This window comes from Colossoma macropomum, unplaced genomic scaffold (assembly GCF_904425465.1).
Source record: "Colossoma macropomum unplaced genomic scaffold, Colossoma_macropomum, whole genome shotgun sequence".
In the NCBI taxonomy this organism is placed as follows: Eukaryota; Metazoa; Chordata; class Actinopteri; order Characiformes; family Serrasalmidae; genus Colossoma; species Colossoma macropomum.
Window position 1 is genome coordinate 11,907,895 of NW_023494809.1, and position 24,662 is coordinate 11,932,556.

Genomic DNA, 24,662 nt, shown 5'->3' on the forward strand with positions numbered 1-24,662 from the left:
GACACTTGATGGGAGAGATACAGTGGACTGTGTAGCACTTAACCCGCCTGCCATGCCGGAGGATTCACTCCAGCTCTCTGACTGGCAGTGCGATTCTCCGGCAGCCAGGCTGTCATCTGACTCGCATAGACTACACTGAGTCTCATTAGAAGTACGAAGAGGAAGACCCTGGCAGTTCTTCCTGCCTAGAATCTTCCCCTGTCTCCGCCTTACCTGAAGTCTGAAGGGGCTTCCAGGGATGCTAAGAGAAAGAAGCGGGGAAAGGCGGGTATCTTTGCCGGCCGGATGAAGGAGAATGGAATGATGCGAAAAGCAGATCCAGCACATCATTGACGGAGGAGAGGAAAGCTTTGGCTTTGGCTCAGGGGGTGTGTTTGTCTTTCTCAGATCAATAGCCCCTCCGCTGAAGCTCTGAAAGACAATTTATGAGCCATAAAGGACATGGGCGATGCTTTCGTTCTACTCTTTCTCACTTTCATTCTCTCCGTATGTGTGTGCGTCTTTTTCAGGGTTCTCTCTCCTTCTCTTTCTTTTGCATCCTCTCCAATCTTCCTTTCTCTCTCCCTTTCTGTCTGTCTGTCTCTCCCTCTCTCTCTCTCTCTCTTTTGCCAGCTGTGCTCAGGGGCATAGGGTGATGAGGGCTCTCTCGTGCCTTTCCAGATGGTTCACTGAGCAACAGCTGCCACCGGGTGGGGGGAGAGGGGGAGCTAGGGGGGTCCATGAGGAATGATTACAGTTTCCTGAAGCGGGCAGGTAAAAATGACAGAAGGAAAGAAGGAAGGAAAGAAAGAAAGAAAGAAAGAAAGAAAGAAAGAGAAAACATAATCAGTTGTCAGGGCAAGGGTCATTTTCAGCAGCTTGCTACAGTGGCTCATTACTGTCCAGCCATAGTTGTGCTGGAGCTCGTGCACAGTGCAAGATGTAATAGTCCGGGCACTGACCTTGTTATGGGAGGGCAAGAGGTGTCATTTTCGGAGGGTGAAGGTGAGTGCAGCCATTAGCGGGCCACTGCGCACAAATTAATTATAACCATATGCAGCTCCATAAATGATAAATGCTCCAATGTAAGTGTATGCAAGTGTTGTCTGCCTGTGTTACTATGAATAAGAAGATTTGATATGCAGCTGAATTATAAATGAAGAGCATGGGGCTCTAGATTGCTCAGATTGATGACCTTGTTTTTGCCGGCCGGGCGAGGCCTTCTACGGGGACTTCCATCTTTGAATAAGCAGAAGGGCACTTTGATCTCATCCTTTCAGTGATTGAAGTGGAACACAATAAGTGCCAGTGCTATAATGGTGATACAACGTTCTTTCCTTTGTCCGAAAGGACTGTTCGTCAAGACTTATGACATCTCTAATGTTTTCAGATGCTGCTACGGCTGCTTTATGGCTGCTCCAACAGGTTCTGTAGTAATACTGCTGCTACACTCTTAAATATAAAGGTTCCCAAATGGTTCCTGGCTTCTGTTCTGGGAAAAATCTTTAATTGGTATAGAGCCTTAACTTATTTGGATGTTTTTTTTTGTGGGTAGGTTAGAGCAGTTAATCAGAGGTAAAGCAGAGGACCAAAAGCTTATAAAAGGCAAAAAATCACAATAAATTAGCAAGAAAAAAAGGTATAGTACTCCAACGAGCAAACATGGATGTACCAGTATTGCATACCAGGGAGTATTGGCCCACTTCAAATACAATGCAACCATCTGACAGATCCTCCCTTTGTTGCGCCGCATTATAACCCTCGCACTGCTCACGATTTCACCCCTGATGGGCCCCACTGCTTGCGCTAAATTATCTCCTACACATGTTAATACAAGGGCAGGGAGGTCCACTTACAGAGGCATTTTACTATGACCTTTGGGAGGAGGTGAAGTGAGAGTTAGAGGAGACTGGCAGGAACAGAATCAGCTTGAACTCAGTGTCACCAATGAGCTCAGATTCAGAAAAAGGAACAGCCCTTGTCGTCTTCTACAGCAGTGGTTCCCAACCCTGCTTCTGGAGTACTTGTGCTCTGCATATTTAGGGCCAGATATATGTATGTGTGCCAGCGCAAAGCTAAATGTGCAAAGCTGTACCTACTAACCACAGCTCGTTAGGCGCAGGGCTTAAAAGATGCAGAGACATAATGGAGTCATCAGCAAACTCAAGACAAAAAAAGAAACTTCAGTGACAAAGAAATTGCAGTGTTAATAAATGAAGTTCATTTTTTTGCACCATCCTCTCATGTTATGTGCAGTTCTTCCTTAAATGTATGAGCAAACGCGTAACTTGCATATGAACAATAAGTTGCACATTTAGGCTTGTGCACCTTTATACATGCACTTACCATGTAGGTGCACTTTGTAGTTCTACAATTACACACTGTAGTCCATCTGTTTCTCTGCATACTTTGTTAGCCTGTTCTTTAATGGTCAGGACTCCCACAGGACCACCAAAGAGGTATTATTTGGGTGCTGGACCATTCTCAACATTCAACTCATACCAGCGCAACACACACTAACCACATCAGTGTCACTACAGTGCTGAGAATGGTCCACCATCCAAATAATACCTGCTCTGTGGTGGTCCTGTGGGGGTCCTGACCATTAAAGAACAAGGTAAAAGGGGGCTAACAAAGTATGTGGAGAAACAGATGGACTACAGTCTGTAACTGTATAACTACAAAGTGCACCTATATGGTAAATAGAGCTGATAAAATGGAGCAAGAAGGAGGTGATTTTACTGTTATGGCTGATTGGTGTACGTAACACATGACCAGAATACATTTGATTTGCACCTGAAACTGGTGTAAAAGGCTTGTAAACACTTGGCTTGGATGTGTTGGAGTAGGGAAAACTCCAAAAACCCTGCAGGACAGTGTTGCTCCAGGACCAGGGTGGGGAACCACTGTTTTACAGCACATTTCTCTTTTCACCCCACATCCAAAGTCACCAGATTTCCTGTCTGCTTTGAACAAGGCCTGCTTTCTTCCTCCATGTGTGGGAAAAATGGAGCAAGTAGTGGAGGGGCTCGGAGGGAGAGCGAGAGCCAGAGAGGCCGGCACAAGGAGATGGAAGGAGCCAGCATGCCTCCGTGCATGACAATGAGGAGGCCATTCAATTAGCAGCAGTTTATGGCCCCTGACGTTGATTACCTCAGACAGGCCGGCAGATCCTGGCCCCCACGCTGATTAAAATAAGCGCAAGCAAGAGCAGGGCAGCACAGAACTATGGGAACTATTAGGTTCTTCCTTTCAGAAGTCGTCATGGGGACACAGGCAGTCTGCCACATTTTTGTGGCCTCGTCCCCGGTTTGCACTCGTTACGTTTGAAGACTGTACCATGGCAAAGATGGGATACTGCAATATAAAGGTGTCTCTTGGACCCCTAGCTTTGCTACAGTTTAAATTTTGGAGGCGTCATGTCATTTTTGGACAGTTAAAAAGTCATAATATCATAATGGACATCATAATAGAAGCAGTATAACGTTTACCGTTTCCTGACAGGTTTCTGTATTCTATGCGGATGATGGAATTTGTCACGGATGATATTTGAGGATGATGGTCCAGTTAGGCGCGCGTCACGCTTAATGGCTTTCAGCACGAGAGGCTCGGCGCCAGCCGCATTGGGACGGCTATTCATCATATTGACACTTACATTATTTGTCATCATGATAGATCATCTATTAATTTGTTAAGCCACAGCACTCCCTGCTCGGTAACGGCGGATGGACGCTTGTTGCAAAAGACTGGCACGCTTTAAAGGGCATTTTAATTGAAGGTTTTTCATTAAGATTGCACATGAGACGCTGCCAAAAATCCATCATAAAGCCCCCTGACAGGCTTCCTATTTAAATACTGATATCTCATTTAAAGTTAGCAAGCTGGCAAAGGGACAGACGGGGCAGGTAAAGTTACTGGAACATCAGAGCGAGCGAGTGAGTGAGTGAGAGAGAGAGCAGTTGGGTGTATGTGTAGGTGTTTGTGTCTGTCTGTTTTCCTTTCTTTCACTCCAGGCAAAATACTTGTCAGACCCCGGGCTGCATAATTGCACGCGCACAAAAATAAACACTGACATTAACGTTGCAAAGGCCAGCCGGTGCAGAGCGCCGTATCTCTGGATCTCGTCTCCAGCTAAAAAGGCCGCTGACGGACAGGTTTGACGTCCAGCGAGGGAAACAGGGAGGGGAGAATGACGAGGACACAGGCCTCTTTAATCACATCACTCTCTGCTGCCAGCTTTGTTTTTTATTTATTCTACCTCTTTCATTTTTTCCTGACTTAATTTATCCCAAAAGCCACTGACCCACTCAATTAAATTTCAGTCTGGAGGTTTTGCCCGTTGTGCCTTTTTCTTGCGAAAGGCAGACGAAGAGACAAATAAAATATCACAAATTTCAGTATTCAAACAGGACTCGGGGGAGACGGAGAAATGTGATTGCCACGGTAATTAAGAAAAGAAGGCAAGTCGGAGGGAGAGAGAAAGAGAGAGAGAGAATGCGGTCGGGGAAGGTGTTAGTCATATCGCTAATGCGTTCGCGACGAGATTACAGAGGGGGAAAACAGAAGTGGATCATGAAGGGGAGGGGAAGGAGCTGTCCATGGTACCTCTCCGCTGGCAGGGTAATGGCTGACAATCTTCACTTGGTAAGGGTCAGACGTTTGTGCTCTTCTAGAAGGGAACACTGACCATTTCTTGGCCAATGCAGTCACACATTTTCAGCCATTATGGTCAAGGTCAAATAGCCCCAGCATTGCTTAGGTTTTTAGACACCTCAGTGTCCCTGCAAGGTTGAGAGGGTCCGCCATCCAGAAGCGTCTAACCAAGAGTTGCCATGTGGTCAGAAAGCAATGATGAAGGACTAGAGCAGGGGTCTTTTACGGCCCTTGTGCAGCTCCACAGCAGAATTAGATTTTAGGTAAAAATAAAATAATCCTCCTTTGTTGTGAAATAAAGCTCTGCTGATCGTTCAACACTGTTTTAAGATGAAATGGTCTTAAATGCTGGAGTTATATGCACAGCTGCTCATTCACCCTTTAACCCTGAAAGTTGGTGCACAGACTGCTGGTCACCGCAACAACACAGACAAAAATCTGGCCTAGCTAGTAACGTGGTTAGGGGGGTGTTTCTGATAAAGCCAGTTTGTAAAAAACCCCAGCAACACTACTGTACCCAAAATGCTCACTACTGTGCTGAGAATGGTCCACCACCCAGTGGGGGTCCTGTGGTGGTTCCTTTCCATTAATGAACAGGGTAGAAAGGGCACTGATGAAGCAACGGTTGGGCTAGATTCTTTTGATGCAAACCTAATCAGATGTTTCTAAAAAACTGGCAACTTATATTTATGTATATACTACTATGCAAAAGATATTTTTTCTCACCTCCAAAGTTAAGTCTTAGAAATTGTTTGCACTTTGGTATGCTTCTCACAATTCCAAGAAATCCCAAAGACATTCAGTGACGTTGAGGTCTGGACTCTGGGGTGGTCAGTGCATTGTTCAGCTTCTTTGTTTGATGTGTCTCCTTTTCTCTGTGAGGCTTCTTCACAGCTACACATCCTTTCAGGCCCAGTGAAAGGCATTGAGTTGTCTTCTCACAGTAGAAGAATAGACAGAAACAAGTGTTGATTCTTTCAAATGTGAAGCAACAATGGAGCTTAATCTCTCAAAGGTAAAAGCTTTAAGTGCTGTTAATTTGATGGAGACAGTTTTGGTGGTCTACTGTGGTCTTGCACCATTGTTAGGAGTCCCACGTTACTTGTCTTTTCCAGATTTTCTCCTTTCTTGTGCAAATGGATTGCTTTATACCTAATCTCAGAAATATCTCCTGAAAAAGGAATGACATACTAAATAGCTGTTGTGACTGAAAATTAAGTACATGAAAGTTGGTCTCTGACTTTTACACAGCACTTTATGTGCATGCAGTACCAATTCAACCTCACCTCTCTCTCTCTTTCTCTCTTCTCTAATTGCTGTAGAATAGAGGGGGTTTGCCTTACCCTGTCTATTACAGCAGGTGTCAGTCCAGTTCACTGGCCCTATACCAGCCCATTTGATCAGGGAGGAGGGAATGGACAGGAGTGGACAGGGGCTTTTGGAGTGGTTGGCATGATTGGGGGTGCAAAAGCCTGGCAGGCCTGGTGAAGGGTGTCCAGGATCAATGGCTTCTGGAACAAAGAGCTGCAGCCCCTGGTGCCGGCGCGCTGGAAATTGCTTCTTCAAGGAAAACGTGCTTGATGAGATTGTGGGATCAATAGAGAAAGGAATGTGGGGCTGAATGAGAATGGGCCTCGCTAACCTTCCCCCATCGCTCTCATAAAACACGTCTCATCACAGTGCCCGCCAAACAGGAGCGGGGGTCCGACCTTTGCACATCTGGCCACGTCTGTACACCTTCACCGCCAGATGGTAAATTGACCATTCAGTAGTGGGGGCTCATGTCAGAGGAAGTTGTGTAAAGGCATTTATTAAGGCTGGGTGCTTTAATACAGCTTTGCGGCTGATAGAACTTTTCTAACATGGCATACCTACACTGTCTGTCAAAGGTTACAAATGGGCATGATTTCTTTGTGAGTTTGCAACTTACTTAACATATTAAAGACTAACCAGATGTGTTTAGGTGAAAATAGCATTGTGTGTATATATATATATATTTTGATAATAACTTAGAAAAAAACACTAAAAATAAATAAAAGCCATTAAAATCCAGGGCTTTTTATTCAGTAACTACATGGACAACAATGTCAACTATTCTTAAGTTATATAATTGTAGAGGGGAACCTCATGACCTTCTAGACCTTCAACAAAGGCCTAACGCTTCATTCAAGTTTTGGTTTGAAGGGTTAAAATCTTGAAAATGCCGATGATTAGTAATTATCCAATTGGGTCTTTTTTTCTCTGTGGAATTATTATAGATACAGTCAAGCAAGCTATCCCATTGGTTAGAACTTTAGGAGCTGGATTGAAGGCTTCACACAATAGATTAACTGCTAATATAATAAAGAATTGACAGTGGGATCATCCAGTCAGTGTTTAATTTACAGTGGGACCAATTTTGTCATAAAACATCGATCTAGACTTTCTGGAAGTTCTGAATACATTACCGACTGCATATACTAGCTGCAGTCTATCCAGGTTAGTTGTTAGGAATGCAAAACAGTGGTGGCAGCTCTACGCCAGGACTCTTTACTAAAAGAGTCTGTAAAACTGACACAATGTAAAATATGTTGTAACAATAACACTAATGAAATGTCTTTAATGAGTTTTGATTGTCCACATTTAATCTAGAATGGCCAAAAAATGTGCACCAGTGTTGACTTGGTGCTAACAAATTATTGGAAATCTCAGAGGGGTGCTAGACATTTGATGTGGCAACCCTAGTCTCAGCCATTAAATTGGTCAAATTATAAATGCCCCTGTAACAGCCGCACTCAGTCTGTTTTTTTATATGAATACTTAGGAATGTCAGGAAAAGCTAATCATATGAAGAAAGTTTGTGTTTTTTAGTTATTTTTTTGATGAATGTATTTTTTTATTGGTGTTGGTGTGTAATAGATACCACTTCATAATGCTTTATGAATGCTTTATGAATGCTTTAAAATCAGTTCATGAATTTTAATTAGGTCATAAACACCTTAAAAACATGAGCAGTTATAGCATAAATAAATCAACGGTGACTTCTTGTTGGCCAAATAGTCAGACGCCGCTTATATACACCAACAAACTGTGGGCTGCCACTAGTGGGCCATGGTGGTACTGCCAAATTCCATTACAATATGAAGACATTAAACTAAACCAAATAAATATTACAGTTGTGACATGTTTGCAAGAATAAAACATTAAAAATACCCAAATATTTAAGTCGAGCACAGTGGCTGGTCTGGCGAAATGCATGACCAACATAGTTAGCTGAATATGTTTATTTTTAATGTCATCAAGTTTTAAATGGTTCTTTTTTCTATCATATTAAATTCCTTCACCATGAATACATGGCCACAAACATTTTTGTGTTTATTATATTGTGTTATTATACAGTCATGAAATTCGATTGGCTACATTCATGTCAATTCAACTTGATTTGTACAGATAGATCTTGTATGTCGTGTAAGCCTTTGTGGTCAGTTGTATGGGCCACAAGTTGGGGACCCCTGATCTATACCCTTAAAGCTCAGATGTCGTTGGTTACTGATCTTACTTGCTCTTCTCCATCAGCCAGAATTATACCTGTCAGCTTCATCAGATATCAGATGAACATGAAAAACATCTCATGTTTGCTTTTTTATTAATGTGTTATACCTTCTTAACAAATTTTAAACTCTTCATAAACCCTTTATAATGACAGTTTTATGGTAAAGTGGTGCCGTTTAGTCAGTTTAAGTATTGGAACACATGCTCATTTGCATACAACCATTATGATAAGCAAGTGTCCCCAAACTTATGACAGGCAGCGTGTATACATTTGAGCAGGCTGTAAGCAGCATATGTAGTGCTAGGGGCTCCGGTGCACCTCCGCATAAGCAGGTGGGCAGATCGTCCACACTTATATAAACAGAATTAAAGCTGCTTATTCACATTCAGATACATAAACACTCATTCATACAAGTATGAGTACACACACACACACACACACACAAACACACACTCTCAGCGAACGCACGTAAGTCCAGCAATGCGGCAGATCCCCCCACCCCTCCTTCCCGTGGCTGTTTCCATGGCAACAAGCTCCGGTTTCTGGCATTGAAAAGTGGAAACTGACAGGAAGTGCACGCCGCCTCCAGGGGGGCGGAGTGGGGTGTTGTTAGAGAGTGAGGGGGGGTGGACTGACTTGGGGGGGTGATGAAAGAGCAGGTGTAGGCTAGAATAATGATCAACTTGCCCCTCTTTCTCCACCCCCTCCACCTCCCCCCACCTCCCATGTTTGTACAGCAGCGCCGGGGGGCTAGGGGTGTGGGGTGGGGAAGGGGGAACATTGATTGGCACCAAAACATTTACTCCCTTTTAAATGGCTCTCGGCTGTAGGCACTGTTGTGTGGGTCAAAAGTTCAGAGATACACCACTGTTGATTTTTTAACCCCCCGTCGAATTTAGCCTGGAGTTTCTTCTTAGCCAAAAAAAAAAAACACTGTTGAATCTGGTGAGTCAGGAGATTTCACCTTCAGCTCACTCTGCATGCTATATAAAGAATATGCATGGAACGATATCCTGTCAAAAAAACAGTGAAACTTACTTGACTTACTTTTGTAAGTTAAAACATTGAGTCATTTTTATGGTGTACTTTCAAATGCATGTTGTTTATTGTTCTGTCAACTCACTACAAATTAAATCATCTTAAATCTAGTCAATATGTCTAATACAGGGATGGGCAGCCCAAATGTTAAGAAGAGCAGTGAAAACCAAGCCACCTTGGGAGCCACAACATTTTATGTCCATTTTACTAATTTACTAGCGCTAATGTAGGCTAACTAATTTATTATATAGGAAAACGCAAACTTACTTTGCTCTGCTTTAAGGTTTAGCTCAGCTATAGCTGCTTTTCTCGCATCTCCGGCAGGAAACTTTTCCGAAAGTGGAATAGTTTCTTGTAAAATGTCTCTCAATTTTCAATGTTTTGTGAGGCTGAAGTCAGCTTCTCATTCACCAGCTTCTTGTTCGACTTTTCCCGTTCCACCTTAAATAGTGCAGCAGGCACCCATTAAGGTGGAACAGGAGAAATCGAACAAGAAGCTGACTTCAGCTTTGCAACTTTGTTTGACAGTTTCTCGTTGCAGATTAAACGTATCAGGAAAACAGCTGGAGTGCTTATCTACACAAATAAGTCAATTTGTCTCCAAATTATCGATGTTCATCTTAAATCTCTCTCATTGCTGTTTTGTTAGCTACTAGCTAGGCAAGATTGTTGTTTAATTTGCTATAGTAACCAGCAGTCTGTGCACCAATCTTCAGGGTTAAAGGATGAATTAGCAGTTCTATATTAACTCCAGACGTTAAGACCATTTATTGTTGATAGCTTTATTTTACTGCAAAGGAGGATTTGTATTGTAGATTTTGCAACAATGTTAAAACATTATTTAACTTATTTTTAGGAATTTTTACTTATTTAAAGACTTTGTTGTGAAATTAGTGTTAGCATGTAGCATTACTTCTTGAAACAAGAAAAAAGTTAATAAAGTGAGTAAAACATGTTGAAAAAGGTTTTCTGTTCTGATTGATGTGTTTACATGGACGTATTCTATTCTGATTGAGCTATTAGTTGAATTATTAATGGATTATCAGGCAGCACGTAATGGTAGCTAGTGATATTGAGGTGGTCAGTCCTTTGTTCTGAGAACACCAGCAGCTCCTTTGTTTGATGTGTCTGTCTTTTCTCAGTGAGGTCTTGACAGCTACATATCCTTTCAGACTCATATTGCTGAGTTGTCTGCTCAGCGGAAGGATGGACAGGAACACCTGTGGATGTTTTCAGATCTGAAGCAGCTTGATTTTCTTCTCTTTCTCAAAAATGCTGTTTGTCTAATAGGGACAGTGTTGGTGTCTATCAGGTCTTCCAGGTGGTTGTTAGGAGTCACATTTTCTCTGTAGCTTTGTGTTCTTTTGCAGGTGAATATCTTATATCTTATATAATGTCCTCAGAAATATTACCTGAAAAACAATGAGTAACTTGTACTGAATGGCTGTTATGACTCACAATTCCATAAACGAAAGGTGCTCTTTGGATTTTGGACAGCACTGTACATGTCAGTTGACATTCTGTAACCTATCAACACTGCTAAAGCTAAAAATCGATATGTGTGGCCAGCTGTAATGGTTTTCTGAGAGGTGAAACTACATTTTGTTGGAGAAGTTCAGGTAAGAGTCAGGCTTTCTTTATGCCACTGAGTTTTTTTCTTTGGAAAATGTACCTGAGCTATAACAAATTCCCATTAAAACATCAAAACCTGGTCCAAAGCATGCAGCGAAAATCCAAAAATCACTGGAGGGGAAAGCGCTAAAAGCTTCTATTTCAGTTAAAGCAGAGATGCTCTTGAAAAATTACTGACCAAGACACCTGTATTTTATGCAGGCCCAGGGTTTACGCCAAAAACGTCACGCATTGATCCCCCCGCTGTGCTGATGCCTGCATTATTTCGAAAATACTGGAGGATGCAGAGTAAAGGGTAAGACGTTTATAGTAGGCCTTATCATTTCAGTAAGTAATACATAAAGCCTTTGATGAATTCAGCGAGCAGAGCAGGTAGCGTATGATGGATGCACTGCTAGCTGAAGCTGACAGAAGTTGGGGAGAATTACTCATGGCTTCAGCAGTCCTTGACTACCAGCATTTATTATGTAGCTTACTGAATTACTGCAACCTGATTTACCATCATCACCCATGCTGTTTACCTTTTTCGCTGTTTCGCCAAATGCGAACAGATCCGCCAATTATGTCAATTTATTTCGGAGGTCTGGCAGACTGGCCTGTGTCACTTCAGTGATCAATAGCTTCAGCTGCTCCGATTAGTTCAGTGCAGCACTACAGCTGCAGGCCCGGCTCAAACAAATGAATATGCGCTTCGCAATCTGACTGGTCTGCAGTGCAAGAGCTTTTTTTTTTCCCTCTCCTGAAAAAGATTCAGCGTAGCGTTAAAAGAACAAGTAATGGAGCAGAAAGTGAAAATCGTCTCTCAGTAAGTGTAGCAGGGTAAAAAGTTGTCAGATTCAGGGATTCTCAAGTGAAGTGCTAAAGATCTTTGGAAATTTAAAAAAAAAAAGGCTGTAATTTTACGAACGTTTTGTTAAATCGGGTTTGATTGACCAATTATGTCAATTTGAGGGCGGCGTAGACTTCGGCAGCTTTGCGGAAAAATCAGACATCAATTTTTAATCAGTGGCACATTTTTTGATCTTCCTTGATGACAGATTCTATCTTTAAAGGGACAAAACGGAAAAGTGTAACCATCACTACATCTGTTGTAAACATGTCTAGTCGCATCCTACACTCTGAAAAAGGATGGTTCTTTAAGGGTTCTTTAGGAAAGAAAATGGTTCTATATAGAACCTTGAACTATGCATGATGAAAGGGTTATTTGCATCATGAAATGCTTCTTCAGACTGATGGAGAATGTGCTGTAGATGGTTCTATATAGAATCTTCTTAAAAAAGGGTTCATTATAGCACCAAAAAGGGTTCTGCCATTGTAACAATGTCAAGCTTGTAATAATAGAAGAACGCTTTTGGGTGCTGTATAGAACCTAGTTCACTTTCCTATGCAAAGAATGTTTTGGTCAAGCAAAGAGTCCTTTCAGTGTTTATGGTTCTACATAGAACCATTTTCTTGACTAAAGAACCCTTGAAAGACCATCTTCTTTAAATGTGTATATAGCAACAAAAGGGTTCTGCTATTGTAACAATGTCAAGCATGTAACAGTAGAAGAAAACTTATGGATGCTAAACAGAACCATTGTCAAAAGGTTCTGTATAGAACCATATAAAACACATTCTCCATCTATCTGAAGAACACTTTCACGAAGAAAAGAATGCTTAAGTCATGCAAAGAGTTCTTTGAGTGTTCTTACTAAAGAGTCATTTTTTTTCTTTTTTCTTACTTTGAGTGAATTTACTAAAGATCCCTTGAAGAACCATCATTTTTTAAGTGTGTATATAGCACCAACAAGGCTTCTGCTATTGTAACGATGTCAAGCTTTTAACAATCAAAGAACCCTTTGGGTGTTTTATAGAACCCTTGTCAACAATGTTCTGTAGAGAACCAAATGAAACACTTTTTCCATCAATTCGAAGAACACTTTCATGATGTATATAGAACCATTTTCTCGACTAAAGAACCCTTGAAGAACCATCTTTAAGTGTGTAGGACCGCAACGGTCTCTACAGTGACATTTTCCAGTTTGGGATGTACAATAAACATGTTAATACCTCACAGAAAGTCATACTGTTCTAATCCACATTGATGTTTAGGTCTTAAATGCTAAATCAACATTATACTGATGAAGATATGATGACAGTAGTAGATAATTCACTCTCATCCTCTGAAGACACGTCCTTCACCAAGTTTTGACCGAGCGTGCTCACAGATTCATCTACACCGGGCTTGAAGCACAACCCATGTTACTATGTTCTTCTCCACATTGCATGCAATTGCACATTTCCACCACAGAGGTCTCCAAATCACCAAAACTTACATTGTGTAGCTTTAATGATACCTTGGATGCAGTTCAGAGATGTTTTGTGGATGTATTTCCAGAAAAGATTTGGGTGACTATTAACTTCTTGTGTTTGTCAGCAATGTAAGCCTCGTAGCTCCAGCACTAAACTAGAGAAGGAAGGTTTGGACACCAAACATGTCTAAGGTGACTGACTACATCTGGGGAATGTGGGAAATTGTGTAAATTAGATTTTTCACCAAACTATTCCTTCGAAGTTCTCTGTTTCTGTCAGCCCATTTAGACTCATTAAGGCCTTTCTGCGTTGACATGATCATCCATAAACAAGCCCAGAACAATGCTAAATCAACACAACACTAGAATCGGAGATAATAGTCTATAAACAACCTTCGCTTTCAAAATACAGATATAGTAGATGACAGGTGGTCCGCATTGACAAAGGAAGGCTTGCTGGTTTAATAGCTTAAAGAAAAGTTTTCATATAGCAGCCTTTCTGCACTCACATTATTCACTAATTAATTTGTCATTTATTATCTTCCTATGGGCCGGCCTAATAAATGAGCAAACAAATAAATATATAAATTAAGCAATTAAGTCAATAAACAAGGAAGATTACAGCTGGCTTTAGCAGCTGTAGCCTTTTTTTCTACTTCACTACATTTCTAATAAAACTGCGGAATCACATTGGAAAGCAGGAGTAAGCGTTCGATGCCTTGAGGCACTCTGTCAAATAACAAACTCATTATATTTAGCAGATAAAGTAACTTGACTGTATTCCAGGTGTCAAAAAGAGCATTAAGTGCCTAAGCAGTGGTGATGGCAGCCCGGAGAGTGCTATCCTGAAGTGTTCGCTGCGTCAGGCAGCTGGAGATAAGGGCTAGTTAGGACTGGCGTTCACATCCTTCTCACCATCTCTCTGTGGAGAAAGTCCTGAACAACTGCCTGAAAGCCTTCTCGTCCTCTGCACTTTTCCCCTCAGTTCATCCTCTCATCCCCCCCCTTCTCTCTGTCACCCTCTTCGTCTCTCTTTCCTCCTCTTTCTCCTTTCTGTACCTCAAAATGGACTTGATTGACATATCAAGGGTAATCCCCAAGCACTCGACTTAAAAAAAAAAAAAAACACTTTTTAAATTTAAGCGAAGCGTACACACAGTTTAAAGAGATGTGTCGCTCGTCACGTCTTCCGCTGCTTCCTCCCAACGGATTTACATGTTTACACACATATCAGTCGGTTCAGGAGGTAAGAGAGGAGCAGTGCTGAGTTTTTAACAATGATACCCTGACAACATCTTTTTGGATCATGTCAAAAAGGTTTTTTTGGCCATGTCAGACTGGAAAAAATAACTATTACTTCTTTGTTTGATGAGGTCATAGTGACGGTTAATGGTCCATAGGTAAAACAGTAGCATATGTAACAATTATTATTAACAACCATTAACAAACAATTTGATAATGATTGACTAGCTGTTTATTAAGGCCTGTTATTGTAGAGTGTCACAGAATACTTCAATCAAAAAAGCCAATGTTGCTAACAATAAGTGAAAATGAACAACTAGCATTTTGCAAATGGATTCATGCTAATTAGTTGCTACTTGCTCAGTTCAGTGTTAGCTGCATTGATCACGCCATTCGCTTCTTTCATTATTATCTACTTTAGCATTCTTGGTGAAACTATCCATTACATTTGAAAAGCTATCAGAGGCCTGAGAGGATTTGTATGGCGAGAAGATGATGTGCTGACCCAAAGATCTCAAGAAGGCCACGCAGGCTTAAGCCCACATCAAGGCTAGTTTCTATTTTTTTTTCAATTTTTCTTAAAACCCTCCATGCTGAATATACCAAGCACATTCAATTTCCCGAAACATATAAGATGACAAACACACACAATAAGAAAAGGTCAAGAAGGTCATGGATCTTTTGCTCTTACATAAGGACTGCTCGGCAGACCTTTGATATCCTGTGTTCATCACTTCAGCTCCATCCTCCTGCTTCGCCTGACCCACTTCCTTTAATTGAGCTTTTTTTTTCTTCGCCACATCTCACTCCTAATCCCTCGTGAGTCAGTGTTTCTCTCCTCTTTCTGTTTTTCTATTTGCTCCCATCCCTCTTCGCCCCTTTCCTCTTCCTCTGCTCCGGCAGCCTTTCATTATTGCCTCCCTCCGTCTCTTTCCTTCTATTTTTTTCCCCGTTCCCCCCCCGATGTCTAGCTCATCCGCTCCGACTCTTTGTCGGACTTTTCCCTCCTCTAACACACCCCCACAGAATCTATTTGTCTCCCTTTCCTCTTGAAGGGAGATGCGCTTCAATTCGGCTCCAATTGGGTACCATCTCTCTTCCCTGTCCTGCTTCTTGGGGCCTTCCGTGGCACTGAACAAATCTGATGATCGATTTTGCCTCTCCTGACCCGAACTGAAGAAAGAGCACCCTTGCCAGTCGCCTGCCAATCAATTACCACACGACTCGTGGCCCCACCACCACCGAAAAGCCTCCTCACACTCTCTGGATCCCACTATCCCTTCTTCCGTTCCTTTCTCTCAACAATAAGAAGTCCCACCACCATCACCTCCAATTACCCAGTTCGACAAAGGGTGCCCTCCCACAGGGTCCTTCCTGATTGTCTTAGCCTTCCTTCCCTGCTTCTCACCCTACGCTCTTCTCGCTCTGTCACCACCCCCCCCCACCACCCCACCCCCCACCACCTTCCATCTCCTCAACACAATTACAATTATCACAGTATCCTCAGACACCCTACCCATGCTCCTCGAATACTTCTCTTCCGTCTCTCTCTTGCCCATCTCCCAGAGGTATGTATCCCTGGTTCTCCGGCGCTTTAATTAAGGCCCCGATCCCACCGGTTCCTCACGAGCATGTTACTCATTACTCATAGTCTGGGTGCATTGCCTGCCGCCGAATGGCGGTCCACCACACTCTCATTTATGGGTTATGTCGGAGGAATGTGCGAGCCTTCTAGTGTCTAATAGGTACCGCTGCCATTCACCTCCTGCCTTTGGCCTGTTAGCGATCCGCTAATTAACACTACCACAGCACAATGATTCCTTTTTGGACTTCTCCCTTGGTCTCCATTCTGTTAGATTCTATTAATGTAACATTTTTCTCGCCTGAGCTCATGACGGGGTTGCTGTAGATATCTCCAGACTTGCTCCCAGAGAGCTACCCTCCTGCAGAGTTTAGTTCCAACACTAATCTAACACTTCTGATCTGAGGTTTTCAAAAGGATATGTATACATGAAAAAGGTGCATTGTAGTAGTTTTGAAAGTGTTAACTGGTTGATATAGACTGGCCTCAATTTCCAGGTGACAGTATCACCTGGATGTGTAGCAACACCAGCACACAGGAACTGATAAAACAGTACCAATATTTTAATATTTCCAATGCTGCATTTCTAAACCAGTTAGCACAAAATGACCAAGTGGTTACAATGCTCCTTTTTCAGTGGATGTATGTAGGTTTAATATAAAATATGGTCGACACAATGTTAGTATTTAGTGTGTCCACTCTTTGCCTTTATTACAGTTTCCATTCTTTTCAGGACACTCGCTTTCAGTTTTCCAAAGAAATTTGCAGGGATATTTTTCCACACCACCAAAGTTCAGTCTTAGAAGGTGGTTGAATCTTTTTCTTCTCACGATCCAAGTAATATCAAACACATTCAGTGATGTTGAGGTGTGGACTCTGGGGCGGTCAGTCCATTGTTTAGCTTCTTTGTTTAATGTGTCTGTCTCCTTTTCTCAGTGAGGCTTCTTGAGCAGCTACACATCCTTTCAGACCCATAGCGCTGAGTTGTCTTCTCACATTGAAAGAGTGGACAGAAACAACTATGGGTTTTTTCAGATGTGAAGCAAGCATGAAGCTTGATTTTCTTCCAAAGACAAAAAGCTTTAAGTGCTGTTTATCTGACGGGGACAGTTTTGGTGGTCTACCAGGTCTTGCACAGCTGTTAGGAGTCCCATTTTTTTCTGTAGCTTTCAAAACCCAAGTTTGAAAATTGCATCTTATTCTTAAAATGTAATTTTGATTTGAATCGATTTGGCAGTTTGGAAGTAAGACACATATAATACACTAGTGGGGCTACATGGAGGGTAACAATAAAATCATTATCTGCTAATAAAGGTTTCAAATGAATGTTGGTGATCTGGAACAGTTAAGTATGGCCGTGTGTTCCGTAGCATTTTTGTTCCTAGAAAAATACAGTCGATTTTCAGGGTTTTTTTCCCACTCTTGTTGCTCGAACAGGTTTGGAGCTCTGAGCAGCACCGTTCTGGGGAAGGGGGAAATGTTTCTTGCAAATGTCAGCCATTTTCCTCCAGCAATTCAAATAACCATAGAGATGTGACATGGGATTTAGAGTAGCAAATGAAGCTTTCTTTAATGCAACCAATCTGACTCACCCTCCTAAATGCCATGGAGGAACTGTGCTGGATCCAGACGTCATTGCAAAACTCATGAAGCCTGGAATGGAGACTAGATTTTCCACATGAGGTTTGTTTTATATTTGACAGGGCAAGGCTCGGTGGGTTGTCCAGGCAGCAAAGCTGCAGGCAAACACAGCTAATCTGAGTCCCCACTTTTCCTCCCACTTCATCAGTTCATTGCGTAACACGTTTATTTTTGTTGGTGCATCGCAGGACTCCCCATGCCTTTCATGGCCGTGTGGGATTTCTCTGGCTGAGTGCACACATTCATCCCGCTCAGCATACAGGGAGCAGCCCTTGTTTGTTTATGTGGTTCACTCTCATTTGTTTGCTTGGCAGTCTAATGGCAGTTAATGCTAAGGTCTCTTGCTTGGCTAAGCCTTTATAAGCTAGAAGTTCATCAGCAGTTCACTTTGATGGTCCATGATAGTTGTCTTGTTACAGTCGTATGCAAATTTATTTGAATGACTTTGGTCAGACTACATGTGCTGTTGATTTTCTAAGTGAAAATACGTTAACACGTCCACTACAGCAGTGGTCACTAACCCTCTTGCAGGAGATCTACTGTCCTGAAGAGTTAAGTTCCAACCTACATTTAACACACTGCCCCTCCCCTCAACAAGAGCCAATGCACATGATCCAGCCAATCAAGGACTTCTAAAGAAGTTAATTGGCTGGAGCAGGTGTAGCAGATTGCAGATCTAGATTTTACAGAAAGGTAGATCTCCAGGACCAGGTTTAGTGACCACTGCTCTACAGGGAACTTAAACATGGCATTTTCCTGTAAATTCTTGTGCACAGGTTCTATTTCTTTTACATATTGGAAAAAAAAAAAACAAAATTTTTGCACAGGGCACATTTTATGAAACGCATGCTCTCTGTAGACGGTGTGTTAACTTATTTTCACTCAGAAAATCAACAAAAAGTGTCATTTGACCAGGGGCGCACAAACTTTTGTATGCGACTGTGATGCTTGCTTTGTCTTTAGCTGACATTTCATTAAATTTCTATTAAATTCAACTTAAAATTAAACTCCACCTAAATTCTACATTAAACTAAAAGAATTTGATAGAATGATAAAAGAATTTGGTAGAATGATAAAAGGAGGATGTGACAGTGGAAAAAAATGAACGACTGATAAACATAAAGAAAGATTATCTGGAGGGCCCAAAGTGCAATATTTGTGGTGGGAAAAAGGCCAAAAAGACAAAAAACGTACAAACAAAGTAGGGCTGGACCCGAAAATTAGACCATTTGGATATTTGTTTGTTGGATATATATTTAATTTTTATTTTTGCCATTCAGATATTTTTTTTTTCAAATGTAGGGTATCAATAAAGGTGAAGTGCAGGTGAAAATACTGTAATGTTCAAGATTCAAGTTTCAGGAGAAATTTACACAATTTGAGGTTACAGTCCATAACTTTGGTTCATCTGGTCTACCAACAAAGTTTAGCTCCATTTTTGTAATGTGATGGAAATGTAAATTGTTTCCAAGCCTATGTGAAGTCCTTTTAACCCAGGGCGGCCCAAAGTTGGCATATGAGATCGCTTGATTCGGCCTACTAGAAATGTACACTAAACCATCCCCTCACAAAATGAGAGAAAACAAGTATTTTATACGAATTACAACTTATTAAATTCTTATTTTCTTTCTAAATGTTTGAAAAAAGTTCTTTAATAACACAAAAAAATATAAAAACTCAGTTTAAACCCACAAACATTCTGTATTTCAGGGCTGTCCTGAATACCATTTTTTGTGCTCTAAAGCTTTGTTAGTAATTAACAGTAAAGATTCAGTGCTTGAACACGGGTGGGGTGGTAGGTTTTCCAGAGTAGAACAGGGGGCTGTTTAGCGCTGGAGAGGCTGTGTTTCTTCTCAGCAAATTAAAAATAAAGTTGTGTTATGGACCATATCCTCGAGTCATCTAAGTTTTTGCCAAGAACCCTGAATGTTTCAGTATTTTCACCTGCAGTTCACCTTTACTGATAGCCTACATTTAGCCAAAAAACAAATATCTGAATCCCAAATTAGATTAATTAAAAACTGAATACCTGTCCAACGAATGAATATCCGAATGGTCGAATATTCGGGTCCAGCTCTACTCTATTTGTATGTTGTTTTGTTTATTTTGGCCCTTTTCTCACCACAAACCGTGCACTTTGGGCCCTCCAGACAATCACAAAACAGTTGCGTTACACATTCTCGCATCAGTCCATTCGCTTATCCACAGCACCTTGAAATGTAACGTCCTCCTTGTATCACTCGATTAAATTCTTCCGTCCGTTCATCTTGCCAGTTGCTCAGATTATTTATCTGAAAAAATTCTAAAGCATTCTGTTGTATAGATGTCACCAGTATGTATACAGTTGCCATGACTGAGATGGAATTTAGCCAGTTGAGTTCAGTTGGCTAGTTAAGTCAGTAGGCTGGTGTTTCCAAATGCATTGAATGAAGTTGGGCACAGAGTTGAACTATTTCACAGGTTTTGTGGATAAACTGTTTTGCTTCTACCAGCAGTCTCTTAAAAAAGGAGGCGCTGTATCCAAGCATGCAGTTAAAGGGACAAGAAGGGTTCTTGATGTCAGATCGGCAGCATCATTGTTTGGAACAATGCCTTTTGCTAGTTTAAAGGCTTTAGTGTGACCTTCATCTGATGAGCTATTGATATAATTCTGATGCCAAAACCGACGAACAAGGAACAGCAAGTAAATGAACAGCCTTAATTCTGGCATTTAGACCGAAACAGGCCTTTATCACATTTTCATGACATCAGTGCTTAGAACTGTATATAATACCACATACACTGAACAACTGACACCGACAGAAAAAGTATTGCTTCCCCTCCTCCAAAATCCCAGTTGAACTCCTGCTTGTGGGATGCTGTAGAAATAAAGTGTGACCACAAGTTCAGGTTCATGTACAGTGTTGTCTAAAAGTCAGAGATCAACCTTCATGTATTTAACCTGCAGCCATAATGGTGATTATGCACTTCAACAGTCAATCAGGAAAAGAGTAGAAAATCATATTTTAATGGAAAGTTGTGAAACTAATCATCAATCAAGCGTCCACTTTTTACCTTTATGTGTCTTTTAAATCTGTTGTTTACAATCACTTTTTAATGTTTTTACTTCTACATCTTTTACATTTTAATGTACGTTTGTATTTTCGTATTTGTAAGTCAACTTGAATGGCCGCGGTGTATGAAAGGTGCTATAAAAATAAACCTGCCTCGCCTCGCTTCCATTCTTTTCTCGCTTGCAGTTTTTCAGGGATTTTTTCCCCGCCTCCAAAGTTCAGTCTTAGACATTGGTTTAGCATTTTCTGCTTCTCACAATCCTCCATGATCTTGCTTAGTGGCCAATTTGTCTGGAAATGAAATAAGTGAAGGTTTGTCTTTGACTTTTGCACTGTATTGTACTGCCCTGCTAGACCTTTCCTCCTTCACAGCCAAAGTTCCTAGTGTGAATTGTCCGAAAAGCCCTGCCAGCTCCAGTGGGATTTAAGGTCCAGTAACTGCCGATCATTAAGCCTTGAAATAATAACACCATTCAGGCTTCAGACGCTGACCAGACATGCTGTATCCTTAAGAGGGACAGCACTGCGTGCCATGCATGCCAATTCTGCGCTCTTCCTGCCATGGCAGCATATCAGAAGATAATTCCGAGCCAGCTCCGTACCCCACGCAGACGGCCCTGGGCAGATTGAGATAACAGAGTACCTCTCATTTGTAACAATCTGTCAATAGTGTTTTTCTGACCTTTAATCCTGCTGCAATCTCTCAGCATCCCGTTTCTGACTCCTCACCCCAATCTGGAGATCCCCATCCCGGAGCTGAGGCATCAAAGTTGGTGCCCAAAAGAGCAAAAGAAGAAGAAGGAGGGGGGAAAAAAACCCTTCCTTACTCTTCATTTCAGAAGTTCTTTTGAAGTAAAAGTTCACTCAGTAACATTTTGCGAACAACTTATTCTCTATCTGTTTGCTTGATTTCCTATCGATTTCCCCGCGCCTTGGTCTCGGCAGAAAAGACGAGAGAAGAAAAAAGGAAGAAAAAGAAGAAAGACAGAAGGAGGGAGAAAGACAGATCAATGTTAGCGTGACCTCCCACAGGGATATCAGACGGATGCGCTTCTCGGCGATCATTAACCAATTCCACGCTGCTAGTCCAAGCAGAAAAACTTAAAAACCATTTCATACTTTTTAATATATCACTCCAGTTTTTTTTCTTTTTTTTCCCAAGGAATACCTGATAATCTTATTCCTGCGCTGTTCTAGGAGGGAGTTGGGGGCTTTTTCCATATTGGATTCACGAAAGCTGTGACCGTATGATGCTGGCCCATTATTCTAAATCGTTAGAATGCATCAATATCTGTGCCCGGAGGAGCGGAGAGGAAGGGAAGCGTGCCAGGTGCTGCTGCCAGCGCGCAGCTCTTGCCCGGAGAGAGATAGGGAGCGTGTGGGCCATGTTCACCTGCTCTGTTGGCATGGTTGCGGACCCGCGTGTGATTCATCCATGTATGGTTCACTTCAGCTCTTGATTCGAACAATTCCGCTCCTCGACACAAAGACGAGAGCATCGTGGAGGCCTGATCTAATGTAGACCTCAAACGATGCTCTATTTAGACGTCCTATGGGGCGCTGCCAGATTAGACGGAGCCGTCTGTTGTCGAAAAATGGGGTCACAAGAAAAAGCCTGTCAATATTTGCGCAGTAGGCCTTGAGGTTAGTTCAGTCTAACAATGCTGATGTAGTTCATAGTTGGCAGTCATTATTATGCTACGTTTGCTATTCGATTGACCTTTAATGCAACGAAATCAATTAAGCACGCATTAAAAGGCTTTGCAATGGATTGAGGTTTTTAAATATGTAATAATAATTACCTGGATATCACTGCTGCTGTTTGAAAACCATTTCAGTTTTAAAGGGTTGTTAGAGAGCAAAATGAAAGCTGTTTGCTGTTTTTTAAACTCACAGGAAATAAAAAATCAACCCTAAATGCATTAAGTTTGGTAGTAATTTAATAAACTGGTCCAAGTTCACACAATTTTCTACTTGTAATCCAGATGCAGTCAGCAAAAAGATGTTTTTGCTTCTTTGGCTTAGTGTACAAAGCTAATGTTGCTAACACTAGAAGTCAATAGTCACCCAAATGTTTTCTGTAAATACATCCCCAAAACGTTTCTCAGCTCGCTCAAACCACATCCAGGTCTTCATTAATGTTGCACAGTTGTCAATGTGGTTTAGGACACAGTGTGACCGACTGTGAACTATAAAAATGAACAAAAACTCACCGTGTAGCTGAATGCAGCAGGCATTTTAGACAGTGGGTGTTGTGCTAAATTCGGCTTCCATCTGCTGAATCCAGCTACCCCAGTATGTCACATGGACATATGGACACTAGATTCCATTCACGATTTCTGCTCTTTCTATTTAAAGTATTTATTTACAGTTCAAAACTAAAATTATCAATTATTTATAAAGAAAAAAACAAAACAAATTGTGATGCGTAGCATCCATTAGGACTGGGCACTATGACAATATATATCATTATCTTGATAAATTACATCACAATATGTCACAATATACTCTTCTGAGCATACTGTAGACATTGTCAGTACTTAAAAACACTTCTGAACAGCATATATAAACAGCATAACTGTGTAACGTCATTGAAATGTTCAAATCATTATATTCATAGGTTTTAAAAGTCAATAGCAATTTACCAGATGTCAGAAAAGCATATATATATATATATATATATATATATATATATATATATATATATATATATATCGCTGCTGTCGGAAGAAAACCTTGTATCTCCAAAATGGTAACTTTACAAGAGAAGGAAAAAACGTACTTTACTTTTAATGTAAGTCAATGGAACCAGACATTTTTCAAGTCATTTTCGGTCATTTCTTTTAGTCCGTTCATCATTGAAATTTTTCAAATTATGTCAAAAACTTGAAAAAGTCATAAATGGAGATATGAGGTTTTCTACCGACAACAGCGATATATATATATATATATACATACATATATATATATATATATATATATATATATATATATATATATATATATATATAGTGATATATTGTGTATTGTGAAAATTTCTTGAAAAATATTCATGTGATTATATTTTTACATTTTTGTCATATCATTCTCTTATAGTGTCCATGATTTAGCACAACACCTGTTGCCAGACATGGCAATGTACTGTGTACACAATGAAGTTTTGTTCATTTTTATAGCTCACAGTATGACTTACATGCCAAATCTTAACAACCTTCCTGAAGCTCTAGATGCAGTTTGAGTGGCTTGAGAGAAGTTTTGGACATGTATTTATAGAAAAGATTCGACTTCTGGTGTTTGTTAGCATATTAGCCTTGTAGCTCTAGCACAAGATGCCTAGGCACCAAACATGCCTTGGCTGATTGACTCCATCTGTCATAAGAGGAAAACTATGTACTTTTGATTTTTTGCCAAACCGTTCTTTTAAGATGAGCATCTAAAAGTAGGCTATGATGCTAAAAATGCTCTACTCAGACGTTCTGTTACCCCACAGGAGGAACAACACAGCTAACAGCAGATCACAGAATGTGAGCGAGCGCTATTTCAGGATAGATTTGTTACAGGATTGGAACAGATTCGCTCATTTTTTTCCCCTCAGATATCCCATCCAGTACTTTCTGCTGATATTGGCCAGGCACCGGTACATGCCATGTCTAATTCTGTTCTCGCTTAAAAAGCTGTTGTTTTGGAAAAATACTGTCTGCTGACAGTAAATCATATACAGTATGGGACAGTGCACATGCACCTACTTTCCAATGTGTCTGTAAAAAGATCGTCTGCACTCTTACTGACATAGGCCACTGTATGATAATGGCTAACTGGAGTCGAGGCTGGATTTAGTGCTCTTGCCTGCCCAAAATAACGCTTGAGGCAAAATATGACATGGTTTAGGCACATAGATCCACTGGCCTCCTCACTCTCCGAGTCTGAAAAGCCACACTCATTCCATTAAACAGGTCGTATTTACTGTTATTTATATTGTATAAAACCTGAGGGATGATACTCGGTGATTGGTTGCCT

General features: G+C 41.1%; 1 protein-coding gene across 1 annotated transcript in view; it reads left to right on the top strand.

The window, feature by feature from the left end:
- The window catches only part of iglon5 (IgLON family member 5), a 108,286-nt gene that overhangs the window by 698 nt on the left and 82,926 nt on the right, over positions 1–24,662 (top strand). The window contains exon 2 of the mRNA XM_036557911.1: positions 21,353–21,414. Coding sequence (XP_036413804.1) covers positions 21,353–21,414 — 62 coding nt within the window. The remainder of the gene's footprint in view (positions 1–21,352; positions 21,415–24,662) is intronic.